This window comes from Parus major, chromosome 2 (assembly GCF_001522545.3).
Source record: "Parus major isolate Abel chromosome 2, Parus_major1.1, whole genome shotgun sequence".
Taxonomy (NCBI): Eukaryota; Metazoa; Chordata; class Aves; order Passeriformes; family Paridae; genus Parus; species Parus major.
The window spans coordinates 34,727,605-34,743,079 of NC_031769.1; the positions used below are offsets into that span (position 1 = coordinate 34,727,605).

A 15,475-nucleotide genomic window follows, 5' to 3' on the forward strand; every position below is an offset into this window, starting at 1 on the left:
GGCTTCTCCCAAACTGAGCAAGGAGAAACACAGCTGCAGACAAAAATCTTCCCTGCCTGCTTCAAACCTTCCAAGGAATCGTCCCCACAATGCCCAAAAGGGAAGCCACTCTCAGGAGGGCTCTTACACATCACTACAGGAAAAGAGCGTGTATACAACCTTCACTCCTTAGTTACTTTTCCTAACAATTTTTCAATTCTGTATTCAGAAGATTAAAAAGCACTTTGCTTAAAAAGTCTATTACCAAATGAAATTTCATAAAATGCATCAGAGTATTGCTTTAGAATGCTAATTCAATTCTTACCACCCAAGAAATCTGTTTGTTGTTTGTAGGTTGCTTTATTTTTTTTTAAAGTGACATTTGAAAAACTTTATTAGTCTGATTTTCACTGCTGCTGAGCAGACACTCTTCACTCCTCCCTTCCCCACATGATCTTTACACATTCACATCCTTTTCCTGAGCCAGCACAGGCAATTTGTATGACCCAACTGCCCCGATTTAGGGTTTTTTTTTGCTGTTGAATTGTATGAGCCAGCTCACCATGGGCCTGCAGCTGCCACAGAGCAGTGGGAGTGTTCAAACTGCTCACTGCAACAGACAGTGATGAGATGGCTTTGCAAACCCACACCCAACAACCGAGATCCCTTCATCAACCATGCTATCAGAACTATTCCATTCCTTGTATTTTCCATAAAATATCTCAAAACAGTGTTCATGACACCTGAACTTTTCCAAATTTGGACACTATTACGACCAAGTATATCACTCCTTAAATTCTTTCCCATTACACGAAACCATAGTTATGCAAAGAATTCCAAGTTTCTTCTCCCATGATTCAGTATGTAAATTGCTCCTAGTAAATTTCCTTTTAAAAAAAAAGCATTTTGCAACACAAATTTCACAGACTGTGTTCATCAAACTGTCCCTACAGTACTAATAGTATTTATAAACCATATGGCTTTATGAAAAAAATACTAGAGAATTTTAGGGCCCAGATTTCAAAAAAAGCAGACAAATCCAATTACGTATCCAGAATCCACACACATGCAATTTATGTATTAAATACAAGCACAAGGTAGTTACAACTTTTACACAATTATCCATACATGATCTAAAACTTGTGAGTTCGAGGGGAGTTTTGTATTTTTATTTTTTTTTAATCAGGATTATTTTGGGCTTCATGTCTTCCAAAACCTTCCTAACACTGGCTTCAATCAGTGATTTATTCAATTAAGACGACACCTAGAGGAGAACTTGCCAAGTAAATTTTGGCATTCCTAAGAGCCAACAAATTGCATTATAAAGAAAGAATGGTATCAAAACACAATACATAATATACAATACACATGAGATACATATTGCTTATTCAAAATATTAAGAAAATTAATGTCTATACACCCTTGACTCTAAAACACCTTTATGATTAGGTATCTTAGAACCTACAAATAACCAAACCCCACTCAGCAAATAGGTGGGTATAAAAAGGAAGTGTATTTGGTGAAGTTTTGTGGCAAAAACAAGGCCACAGTACATCTTGTATGCAATTGTTTTCTACCTCTTCTCATCAAGACAGCTTTTATTTTATAAAAGCATTATGAAAATCAAATACCAGACTTCTATAAAATATATATATGTTAGGAAGACTTCAATATTTAGTAGCAAGAAATCAGTAATATGGTTAGGAATATCTTACATACCAAGCTGTGGAGTGTCTTACCCAGAAGACACCTCATGCAACCTCAAGCATGCTTATAATGCAGGGTAATGAAGAGAGAACATCACTAAACTCATGAACTGGTTTGCAAACTAAACTAGAGTCTAGAAATAAACAAACTTACACATCTTGGTTAAAAAACACCACATAACTATGAAAATGTAACGCTTAAATAATGCAGATATGAATTTTAATAGCCTTGACTCAGCTGTTGTAACCTTCTCCCCTAGAGATTATTTCAGGCCCTAGAAAATAAAGGCAACCAACAGTTTTTTCTGAAGAAGTGTTGATCACCCAAGTTTCTTTTTGGATGTACACTGACACCTCATGGCCATTTAAAAAATACTTAAGGTCTACAATCTTCTAGTTCTGTTTTTCTCTTTTTTAAAAACTCCAATTAATTTATTTTTCTTTTAATGAAATATTATCCTCTTTAGAAATGTCAGCCTTTAGATGACATTATTTGATCTATTGCTCCTTTTCTCTTAGTAAGAAACTACTTAGTATTAATTTTTGATGAGCACTGAGGAACCCCCACACACTGAATCACGGAAGAGAGAAAGACAAGGTACCTCTTCTCTCCAGCTTCAGACCCCACAAACTGCAGAGAAGCAACCACAGCTGCTCTAACTCTTCAAAGAACAGAAAGACCAGGAAGATAAACAGGACTATTGCCATATGAAGAATGAGACCTCCCCAAATGAAATGTTGCTCCCCAAAAACAGAAATAGCCTCTGGATAAATTTCTGATGCTATACAAAAGCCTTTTACTCTTTGAAGTACACGAAAACCTTCAAAGTTACACACATGACTACCTAAGAATATTAATAAAATTCACTACTTCCTTCAGATTCTCATACTGGAAGTAGAAGTGTGTTACTTTTCACTCTTTCCAGCAGGGTGACATGTATGAAAAAAAACACCAAACTTCTGCCATTTTTTCCTTCTTGATTGAGAACTCTGTGGCATATCTATTAAATAGTCAAGTTACACACTACTTATCTCAAAACTGATAATCTGAGAAACTACTCCTTGCTCACTAAAATTATAAAGTCTTGAATTGTGAAATATAAAGAGTAATATATATGTAACAGGCCTGTAATGTTACTTGCTAGGGGCATTACCAACACTTTTAAAATACTATAGAGCTAACTGAATTAACATTATCCAAGAAACGTAAATATCCACAGAAAAAAAGACTCATTCTTTTGAAATCTTTCTCTTTACCTAAATATGCAAGACAAAGCCATTTAGAGGATATTGTCAGTACTTAAAAATTAAAAGCAGCTACATTATATAATTTCTTTAGAGATGTTACTTCAATTTCTTAACCTTCTAAGAAAGAACACTTGACTTCTGTTCTCTGAAGAATTTATAACATTAATGAATACAATATTAATATTTTGGCAAAATCTGCAAAACTTCCCATTTTTAAAAGATAAAACTATTAAAAGCAAAAGTAAAAGTAAGCCTTTACTCCATGTCTTTACCAAGCCTAAGGAAAGAAGAAAAGATTCTCAAAGCATTTATTCTTTACTTAATACAAGCTTTGTTTTACATATTTTGATATGGACTACCTGTAGCATTAAAACATGATCAAGAAGGAAAAAAATATTCACTTTCCATATCAGAGAAACATTCAATCAGCTTCTTGTCCCACAGAACTCCTGGCTTTAACAGAGATGGAACAAGCAAACTGCCAGTCAGCATATTTTTACAACACATTCCTTCCCACCCCTGCCAAAAAGCAGCCGCTGATAAATTCCATTCATCATGGAATGAAGCTTATTTCTCAGTCATTACTATCAGCATCTGGTCAGCAGCAAGGGAAATATCACAAGTAGTCATTTATAAATTTATAAAAGATTAAAATGAGGTCATCTTGAAGTGCACACTCGAGAAAGAATCCAAGGTAGCACACTAAAAAAATATAACTTATTCTGCTCCCCATTATTTGCATTAAAGAGCTACCACAACATCTGCACAAATGCTAGACCACACATACTAAGTGCCACAGGCATTCAGCTTTAAACTCAGCCAAATTTCAGACTCAAGTTTTCTGCATCAGGTGCCAGAATCAGTTAAAAAAATATAGGGAAAAGAAAAAATTTTAAAACCTGAACAAACAAAAAAAATCCCAACCAACAATGAACATCTACCCACCCAGTATTACTAAGACTAGGAGGAAAATAAATTTTATCTTCATATCTTCATGTTTAATCCACACAGTAGTTTAAGTTATAGCACCCTAAATGTTATATAACAGCACAATATTTTATAATTGTTGAAAGGTCAAATAAAGAAACATGCACCATTCTGGTACCCATGATACACAAATAATGGATAGGTTAAAGTCTCTTATCTGTACATGACCAATGTGTTTGGATAGCTTGTAGCTGTCTGGTGACCCGGTTTCCTGAATAATTTACCCCAAAAGAACAATTTCCAGGCATAAACAATTCCCATAGAAAGTATAAAGGGGACTGCATGCTCCACCCAAAAACCAATCACCCATCTTTCAGCAAGTACATTTTGGAAATATTGTAGCTAGCACTGTATCTCCAGTATTTCTAAATAAGGACGTGCATCACTTTTGTATTGGCGCAAAAGCAAAACAAGTTTATCAGCTACCATGGTTTTCAGTTTCTAAACTAAACCACTCTAAATCATCATCTTCACAGCCACTTCAACTCCAAGAAAGAGGTAAGGAAGAGAGGGGGATGCAAGAAAGAGGTAAGGAAGAGAGGGGGAAACCAGCACTTTTCTCCAGGACATCTGCCAGGACACTTCCCTCTAATAGTATGATTTGCATTAAATTTTCTCTAGTTTGATTCCATGACAGGCCAGTCAACAAAAACAACCACCAGACATATAACACTGTAAAAGATCAGGTGACAGGACAGATTTGGAGCCTGATCTTCACACAGGCCCCAAATTATAGAAGGATATATACACCACAAAGTAGCTTGGCCTCCAGATTTCTAGCATGTGATGTTGAAGAACTAAGAGAAGATGCAGCTCTCCAAAACTAAAAAAATACAACTGGTACCAGAAGTACAAAACAGAACCCACTTTTTAATTATTCTTTTTATTAACAAAAAACGTTTAACAGGATGATTAAAGAGGTATAAAATCCACTTGACCTTCAATCAGAGATCCTTAGGGCAGCCAGGAGGGTGCACAGCAAGCTCACTACCTCAGACATAAGGAGGGCAGACTTCAGTGTGTTCAAGGACCCCCTTAGTAGAGTGCCACAGGATAGAGCCCTAGAGGGAAGAGGGGCCTAAGAGAGCTGGATGATTTTCAAAGATTGTCTGTTTCAGGTTCAAGAGCAATGTATCCCCACAAAGTTCAGGAAATAGTGAAGAACGCCAGAAGGCCTGCATGGATGAACAAGGAGCTCCTGGACAAAAAAACACAAACAGCTTACAGAGGGTGGAAGCATGGACAGATAGCCTGGAAGAAATACACACAAATTGTCTGAACAGCCAGGGATCTGCTTAAGAAAGCTGAAGTACTGAAAGAGGTAAATCTATCCAAGGGCATTAAGGGTAAAAAAATAAAACTCCTGTAGGTACATCATTAATAGAAGAAAGACTGGGAAAAACATAGGTCTTCTCAGGAAGGATACAGAAGACCTGGTTCCCCAGGATGTGAAGAAGGCTGAGGGACTCAGTGACTGTTTTGCCTTGGTCTTTACCAGCAAGTGCTCCAGCCACACTGTCCTATTTGCAGAAGGTGAAAGCAGGAACTGGGAAGAACAATCTCCCTCTGTAGGAGAAGGTCAAGTTCGAGACCATCTGAAGAACCTGCAGGTGCAAAAGTCCATGGAACCTAGTAAGATACATCCATGGGTCCTGAGACAACTGCCCAAGGAAATGGCTAGCTAATCCATCATATTTGAGAAGTCATAGCAGTCTCTTGAAGTTCTCACTGACAGGAAAAGGGGGACCATAATTCCCATTTAAACAAAAGGAAATAAGGAAGCCCCAGGCAACTACAGGCTGATCAGTTTCACCTTAGTGCTGAGCAAGATCATGGAACAGATCTTAACTTCTTTAAACTATGCTAAGGCACATGGAAAATAAGGTGGTGATTTGTGACAGTTAGCACTGGCTTCACTGAAGGCAAATCATGCCTGAGAAATTTGCTTTCTATGATAGGGTTGCAGCAGCAGTAGATGAGAGAAGGGCAACAGACATCACCCACCTGGACTTGTGAAAAGCAAGACACTGTCCTGCATAATATTCTTGGCTTTAAATGGGACAGACATGGATTTGATGGATGGACCACACAGAGGATAAAATACTGGCTTGAGGGCCTTGCTCAAAGAGCTGCAGTCAGTAGCTCAATGTCCAAGTGGAGAACAGCGGTGAGTTATGTTCCTCAGGGGTCAGGATGGTCCTTTTTAACATTTTTGTCAGTGACATGGACAGTGGGGTCAAGTGCACCCTCAGCAAGTTTGCCACCAATACCAAGATGCATGGGGTGTGGCGTGTGGGCACACTGAAGGGATGCCATCCAGAGGGAGCTTAATGGGCTTGAGAGGTGGGTCTGTGTGAACCTCATGTGGTTCTACACAGCCAAGTGCAAAGTCCTGTTTGTGGGTTGGGGCAATCCCAAACACAAGTACAGACTGGGCTGAAAATGGAGGGAGAGCAACCCTGTGGAGAAGGACCCGGGTGTGTGGGTGGACAATTGTAACCCAGCAGTGTGTGCTTGCAGCACAGAGAACCAAATGTGTCCTGGGCTGCATCAAAACCTGTGTGGCCAGCAGCCCAAGGGAGGTGATTCTCCCACTCTGTTCTGCTCTAGTGAGACCCCACCTGAAGTGTTGTGTCTTGTTCTGTGGCCCCCAGCACAACAAAGACTTTGACCTGTTGGAACAAGCCCTGGGGAGAGCCATTAAGTTGATCACAGAGGACAGTAGCACCTCTCCTACAAGCACAGGCTGAGAGAGCTGGGTTTGCTCAGCCTGAAGAAGAGAAGGCTCCGGTGAGACCTTAAAACAGCCTTCCAGGACCTAAGGGGGCCTTGAAGAAAGCTGGAAAGAAACTTTTCACAAGAGCATGGAGTGACAGGACAAGGAGGAATGGCCTTAAACTAGGTAGGTTCAGATTAGGTATTAGGAAAAAATTCTTTTCTATAAGGGTGGTGAGGTACAGATTTCTGAGAGAGGCTGTGGACTCCCCATCCCTGGAGGTATTCAAGACCTGGTTGGCTGGAGCTCTGAGCAACCTGGTCTAGTTGGAGGTGTCCCTGCCCATGGAAGGGGTATTGGAACTGGATGAACTCTTAGATCCCTTCCAACTCAAACCATTCTATACAGGGAAAGAGACCAATGGATTCCTCTCTTCTTGGGGAAAATAAGAAAAGTTATTTGGAACACTTCAACAATACTATGAACGATTTTACTCCTGGAAATCAGTGAAAATATAGCCACTTTTCTCCCTGCAAGGACTAACTTAAAGCATACCCCTCAGAAAGGTACAATGTCACAGGTCCCCACTGGGCTTCACCACACAGCACCAAATCAGGATGCAAAGATTGACTCCATAGACTGATGGGGGCAGGCAGAGGTTCTGCAAACCTCAGCATGTTCCCTACTAAGGGATGCTTACTTTCAATCTAATTACAGCCCTAATCTAATTACAGTAAACTGAAGCACCTCTGGGTTTCAGGGGTTTTGCTGGTTCTACTTTTTTTGTATGTATTTTTGGTTGGATTTTTTTAAGGTTTCTACCAGTTACAGGGTTTCCTAAGTATTAACAAAATTGTTCCGATTCAAGAAGAAAAAAACCCAAATTACTCATGCTAGCTGGAAGTTAGGAACTTCTCATATATTCAAGTGTGTAGCAGTTGCACAGCTTCTCAGTGAAAATTAAGGTTTAAGAGGGTAGGGCAGGGGAGGCAGACACGAACAAAAAACCAGTACAATGATGATACCCAGCACTTAGGCACATCTTGATCTTCTTAATCATTATCCTACTTGACCCAAATTTATGTGTAAAGTTTACAAATTTCTGGAGCAAGGAGATGCAAAAAGATGCACCTTCTTCCTCAATGATAGCAGAGGAAATTATAACAAAGAATTCCTTGTATAGGAGGCTTTTGAAAATATCAGTCACAGCTCCAAAAATATAGCTACATAAATTGAACAGTTTGGGGAGGTTATTCTAACCATGATCTTAAAGAGTTCTGTGTGTCATTTCTCTCCTGATGTTGAGCATGAGCTTGGTGATCTATTCAGATGAAATTCTGAACATAATTTACCTTGAAATCCTGGAAAGACATAATCATCCTAACCATATAGTAAACATCACAAACTGAACACCTCTGTGCAAATCATAACAACTACAGAAACATCCAGACAAAACAAAAGTAGTATAGTGGAATCATCTGAAGTCCCTACTAGTCTCAACAGGAATGTGTCTTTCAAAAGAGGTCTTAAAGCAAACAATTTTGCTGCAAATGCTGCAAGTATAGTCAGGAGTACCCACAAGCAACACTTACCAACCAAAGACACTCTTAATCTCTGTGAGTTAAGAGTCTTGCTGAACATCACTCATAAGAGAGATGGCTTCCACTGCACTCCAACTGGGGAGCCCCCAGCAGCCAAACCAGGCCCTGTATGGACAGGGCCAGAAGTATTCTATTTACTGGGGACATGGACTGCCAGGCTGTCCAAAGTCCCAATAGAGACCAGTTCAACAGAGACAAGTGTGAGATCAGCTCTCAGTGGGCTGTGAAAAGCAAACAACTACTACTTACTTCAGTTTTATAAACAGACTTGCCCATATGGAGCTCTAAGACAAATCACAGCTTTTGGGTTTGATTTTGAAAGTCACATGTTTAAGCAGCAAAAATGAAGAAAGAAAGGGTTACTGTATAAGCATGAAAGGCTAAGTGAGGTTCATGTCTCACACCACTAAAGCAAAAACTTCCAGCAACTGAAACTACCAATTCATGACAATCTTCCTCATCCAGTACAAGAAAGTTATTGAGGCTGGAGAGAGAAGTACTGAAACCACTTCCTCTTACATCCAGCAACAATTCCTCTGCTTAGAAATCTATCATACTATCATGAACTTTTAGAATGCAAAATTCTACCAAAATTGTTCTAATATCATTGCTCCCAAAATCTGGTGCTTTCAAACCAAGATATTATGAACAATGCACCTTTTCATTATTGGCAAGAAGTATTACTGCCGTTTCGATATCACAGTCTACATGGAGGTGGTATGTGGAACAGGGTAAGAACATGCTAAGTGACAACAGCTTCCAATTTTCTAACTTGGTGGTAGCAACACAGAAAAAAAAACCATGTAAATGCTACTTCTTTCAAAGTAGAAGTCTTCTTCAATACAGAACCAACACAGTAAAAAAAAAATAAATTAATTAGAACCCATAAATATGCAGTCTGTTGGTGAAAAATGGCCTTCTCAGCTTTTATTAGTAGTAATGATCTGAAATTATGTACACTAGTTTCTCAGGTAAATTTACTTTATTAAGTCAAGCATTAAAAACTAATACGCTTTTCCAAAAATCCAGAATAATCTACAAATAACCAGTTCTTGCTCAATAGACGAGAAAAAGATGGGATTGACATCTTCTCTAAGCTCTTATGATTTTTTCACTATCACTAAGGTTTCACAGATTTCATAAGGTTCACTAAGGTTTACATAACTTTCCCTCCAAAAGCGTTTCAGCTTAGCAAGAGGAATCAACAAAAAATAGCAGAACAGCTTAAAAGTGTTTTCACCCATATCAAGAGCAAAGCAACTACTTCTTTGAGACCTATATAAAAAAAAATTTACAGAAAACCTGTGCAAGTTGGGAAGAACAGTGGCTTCATACCACTAAAGCAGTTATGCAAGCAAACTCTAATTTAGACTTTTGTCAACAGGGAGTACTTTGTTCAGAATCCATGGATACTACACTGGCAATAGTAGCATAGGATAATCTCCTCTAGGGAGATTCTAGCCCTAGGGGAGAGCTTGACAGTAATGCTCTTTTTACAGTCTTAAAACTACTTCTAAGTGTAGAAAGTTTTGATCTATTTTCCCATGCTAGGAGGAAGAGAGGAAATAGCTGAACTAGTCTAAACCAGAAAGCAATAGACCAGTCAAGAGTCACTGTCATGGTTAAACAGGAAAACATGCTTCAGTTAAAAAAATTAAAAATAAAAAAATCTGTAATTTCAAGTGAAATAATGAGTTTAGTCTTGAAACTGGGACATATAAAACATAGTTCAGAATCTGAAGCAAAAAATCCGCAATATATAAGAAATGACAGCAAATGCAACTTCAGGTACAAAGCTAAAACACACCTCTGGCACTAAAGCAGTAATGGAAATCTACTTGTGCTCTCCTAAAGGCTTCCATCACCAGTGACCTGCTCTATCAACCTAAACCAATTTTTCTCATGACCTTCTACAATCCAGGTACTATCAAAATAAAAACAGTTAACAAAAAAAGGGCTGCCACAAACCAGAAGACCTCATAACAAGTTTACTTGTTAAATTACAGGCATCACATCCTGACAAGGTTCACTCTTTTTTTGCTTATCCATTTTATTTACATGTCAGCATAGATAGCTACAGTAGTTACCTTTGTCCAAACATACAAAGGACACAAAACATTGGCTCAAGGTACTCGGTGTACTGGTATTGGCTGGGACAGAGGTTAATTTTCTTCACAGTAGTTGAATGGGGCTGTGTTTTGGATTTGTGATGAAAACAGTATTAATAATACAGGGTTGTTTTACTTATTGCTGAGCTGTGCTTGAACAGCACCAAGGCCTTTTCTGCTTCTCACAATGCCCCACCAGCAAGCAGGCTGGTGATCTGAAAGCTAGAAGGGACAGAGCTGGGGGACAGCTGACCCCAACTGACCCAAGAGATATCCCATGCCATATGAGATCACTCAGCATATAAAGATGAGCGATGGTGGACGAAAAGAGGAGTGTTTGGAGTGATGGCATTTGTCTTCCTAAGTCATCATTATGTGTAATGGGGCCCTGCTTTCCTGGAGATGGCTCAACTCCTGCCTGCCCATGGAAAACAGTGAATGAAGTGGTGAATTAACTCCTTGTTTTGCTTTGCTTGCATGCAGTTTTTGCTTTCCCTATTGAACTGGCTTTATCTCAACCCATGATTTTTCTCATGTTTATGTTTCTGATTCTCTCCCCCACTGCACTGGTGGGGAATGAGCAAGTGCCTGCATGGGCCTAAGCTGCCCACCAGGATCAAACCAAGCTAGAAAAATGGCAGAATTAAGGTAACATACAACCTTGATATATCTACCTTGAACAGAATAAAGACAGTGCTTAATTACACATCCCTACTACTTTGAAGTTAGGAGGATATGTGTTTTTTAATTAAGAAGTTTATCCACATTACCAGCTCTAAACATTTTGGATATTCCTTTATAGATTAGTTCTGTAAGGGGGAATCAATGAAATTTACATCATAGAACACACGGTGGATTTCATTAAATTTACTTATTTTGCTATTTTAATAAATAACACAAGCAGTTGAAGAACATTAGGAGAACAAGGAAATACACAACAGGAAACAGAGTACTTAATGAAATTATACAGAAGTGTCTTACCCTGTAAAATGCCATGTGACTGTAGTAGCCTTTATGCATCATGAGACAGGAGCACTTATATTGGAGTTGAAATGGCCACAGGCAAAATTAATTCCTAATTTACAGGAAAAAAAATTCAGAACTGAAATCCTCTTCCACTAGGTTTAAATAAAAACCAATATATCATATGCTGGATATATTTTACAGCAACAATTACCGTCACCTCAGAAGCAAATGTTTTAAGTATGCTAAAACTGTTGAGATACGTTATTGAGACAAACAAAACCTTAGGTAATTAATTATTTTCTTTTGCAAAATAAGAAGCACAGCTGGCATATTGATAAGCCAATACTTCAGGACAGAAGAATTGGCAGCATAGTCAGCAACACGTGACATTTCCTGTGCCAGAGAGGAGATCTCTGGAAGCTTCAGTGTATTTATATAAACAGTTTCAGTCTTTACTGCTATTAGGTTTTACTGACGGATTTCCTCTCTGTGGACCAAAACAAGTGAATCATTATTTTCCTCTCCTCTATTATACATCATATTTACAAAGAAAGCCTAGCTTTCACAGATGCCTCCTTTCCACCTGAGGAAGGGCAAAAGGGGAGAGCAGGGAACAAACCTCAAAAGATTAAGTTTTCATAATTAAGAGGGGGTATAAAATGCAAATTGCAAGGGAACAGCTGTGGTAAGCAGGTACAGAACAATCCCAAATAAGTGTATGATTACAATATTGTTTAGAGTAGTCTTAATGATAAATTAATTACTCAGGTCAAAAAACAATCCTCAGTCACCTTTCTAAATTGGGCAGAGTAGCATGTGACATATTCAGCCCCAGCAGAGCTAAGAACAAATAGGGACTACTGCTGTAGTTACATGTCTCCCCAGTGTTTTCTTTGTGCTGTCACTGCATTTACCTTACTGTCCCATAGGCTGACCTATAGAGAACAACTGGCAGAAAGCTAAAACTGTTTTTTGCTACTTCAGCTGCCAAACTTGCCTGCTGTAAGATCTGCCGAAAAACAAGAGAACAGCCAGGAAACTCCCAAGGGAGGGATGTGAAGGGAGACTACCTTTTCTAGCAAGAGCTTGTAGTTCGAAGTCTTTTTAAAAACAGCATTTAGGATGGATTTGCTAATCTGTGCAGATGTACCTTGGCTACTGGTCTCATCTACAAATCAGACTTTTAATCACATTCCCAAATAGTGCTGTAAAAAGTCTTAAATGGCTTAACTTTCTTAGAAACAAAGTATAATTTTGCTGCCCAGCAATTTTTATAGTGCTCAAGTCTGTAAGAATCAGAAGATAAAGAGTATAAACCATCAGTGGCAGTGCATCATCTTTTCTCTAACTTCTGCACCCCACCATCATTTCTGTCCACACACAGTGCCCAGCAGGTCAAGCAGACAGCGCACCTCAGATATGTGAGCTGAAGAGCTGTGAGGTCACCCACAGTAGCCCATGACCACCCCACTCCACCTGCAACACTCTCCCCTTAGACACACCAACATCCTTTATCTTACCAAGCAAACTTTTGCATAGATTAGCACAGGGAAATATTTTGAGCACTTGGAATATTGCTCAGAATATCGGTTTAATATACTGAATATTTTTATAAGCTTGTTCATCAGAAGTTACCCTGAAATGTCTAAATGTAGGATTCAAACATTACTTCTATAATACATTTTGATTTGCCATTAGATATTAATTTTTGATCTCAGCATTTTTATACTTGATGTTTATGTTCAGATGTGTGCTTAAATTGTATTGTTTTGGATTGAAGATTATTTTCAAACATGGAATCATAGGATGGGTGAGGTTGGAAAGGATTACAATGGGTGATCTGGTCCAACCTCCCTGTTCAAGCAGAGCCATCCTAGAGCACAGGGCACAGGATAGCATCCAGATGATTCTTGAGTATCTCCAGTGACAGAGACTCCGCAATAGTTTACAGAATTCAGAATATCTAAACTGAACAGCAGAATGATGGTGGGGTAGAAAAGCTTAGTTTAAACAGTTATTTTATCCTATTAATTTTCAGTCAGACTTTCCAAGAAGTCATGTTATTCTGAAAAATAATATGGAATATTGTATGCAAATTTACCAGGAGTGTAAAGTAATATTCTAACTTTTTCAGTTTGAAAGAAAGAGTGGAAATCACTCTTTAAAATACCAAAACCAAAAGCAAGAGCAGCAATACCAAGCCTTGTCACTTGGTGGCAGCACACCAAAGAAAACCAAAACACTTGAGGAAGACCAAAAAATTTCTTTCCTGCTAGCACATGCAACTACTTTAATATCTCTCCTACAAGTGCCAGAATTCCTGGAAGGATCTAGTCACTTCACATATTTAAGGTAAGCACCTAAATTTTTAAGACTGAATTTCACATTCAAGGGGATGCTAAAGGCTCAAAATTAAAAGAGCTTTATTTCAGTCTTTTTGACATGCTTAGATGTTCACATACCTTCACCAAAATTGCCAGAAATTTGCTAGATAGTGTTCCCAGACAGGTGCAAGGCTGAGCAAGCAAACAGAAGCAATACTTGAAAACCTGACATCCCAACAGTTCCTAAAATAAGGGAGTCTGAGTCAGATGCAGGATTTGGATTTCATGCCATCAGAAAAGGCCTGACTACACACCAGAAAACTCATTACCATCCTACATCTCTTCCACCAGCTGAAACTCTTGCCAGTGTCACACGTGAAAGGCAAAACTGCACACAGTAAGTACCCAACAGTGCTATTGTTGTCAGTGACAATGAACGAGAACTGAGAGTCTCTACCCATTTAAATAATTGATGTTAAGCAAGGGTTAGATTTAATTAAATTAGTAATATTTAATAATAATTAAATAATTTAGCTAACACTTTCAGGAAACATTTGAAACTACTACTGAAGCACGAAAGAGATGCAATGAGAACACAAAGATCTGCTGACTTCTCTGAGTAATGTTGTAGCAAAGGGTCATTTATCAAAGAGGCAACAGGATCGCTATCTTTTCTCTCAAACTGGTCTTCTACACACAGATATACAAAGACATACAAACTATACAATGTCTTGTTCCTGTAACCACATGATTAACAGCTTTGTTTTTGCATTATTTGTAATCTAGACGCCAAATTTACAAATAAAATATTACCATAGGCTATCACATCATTAACACACAAGTTGCAATGACAGTTCTATTTTCTGTACATTAGATCTTTATTAGTATAACTACAAGATTTAAAACACAGTCATTTCTTAATAACAATCCCATACAAAAGCAACTAGTAAAGTCTTTGTAGTACTGAGGGTATTTTGTACCAAACATAAAATGATATTATCCAAACAATTGATTTCTGGAACAAAGAATTAGAGCTTAAAAGAGCAAAGTATTCATATGCAAGCTTCAGGGAGATAAAGTCATCAGTTTAAGCCAAGCATTAGGAAGTAAGTATGAATTGTACCAGAGAAGAGTGACTGCAATAAAAATACTACATAAATTCAAGTAGAGAAGATAAGTTCTCCCTCCTTTTCCCCTACCTAACCAAATAGCTTGCTGTTGTCTAATATACATGCAGTCTGGTAGAGCCCTTCAGTTTTATCAGCTTCATTAAAACTGCACTTTCAGTGGGACACAAATGAAACAACAGCCTAATGCAGCATCACAGCAAGAAGATAAAATGGAGACCAAAGGAGAGAGATGAAAGTGAACACAGAAGGCAAGAGAAACACAGCAGTTTGCCATCAGAGGGAGTACGAGCCTTAAATAAGAGTTTTCAGCTTCCACATGGGGTCAGACACACAGTTCTGTGATTATGAACACCTACACAGATTTAAGGGAGGGCTAGTCCTCAAAATTCTTGTTGAGAAACAGCATATATGTGAAAGAGCTGCAGGAAAACAAAGTTTTTGTTGAAGAACAGAGCCGCTATATTATTTTTACAAGTAGAAAGACATAGCCATGGGACAATGAAAAACGATTTCAAAGTTCTGCCCATGTAACTTACAAATATTAAAAAAAAACCAAAAAAGTTAGGAAAATGCACTCCTGATCCATTTTTTCAGTAAACTTACTGCCTTCAAAACAAAAAAAAAAAAAAAAAAAAAAAAAAAAAAAAGCATTCTATATTACAACATGGAACTTGATTCTGGGCCTGACCAAAATGCAAAGGGACACACTA

General features: G+C 38.3%; 1 protein-coding gene across 2 annotated transcripts in view; it reads right to left on the minus strand.

The window, feature by feature from the left end:
- Window positions 1–15,475, minus strand: part of ANKRD28 (ankyrin repeat domain 28) — a 120,209-nt gene that overhangs the window by 84,044 nt on the left and 20,690 nt on the right. The window contains exon 1 of one of the 2 annotated variants that reach the window (XM_015617638.3): window positions 11,327–11,402. The exons of the other annotated variant lie outside the window; for it this stretch is intronic. Within the exon in view, the coding sequence (XP_015473124.1) occupies window positions 11,327–11,368 (42 nt within the window). The 5' untranslated portion in view covers window positions 11,369–11,402. Of the gene's footprint in view, window positions 1–11,326; window positions 11,403–15,475 lie in introns of those variants that run through there. 2 annotated transcript variants of the gene reach the window in all.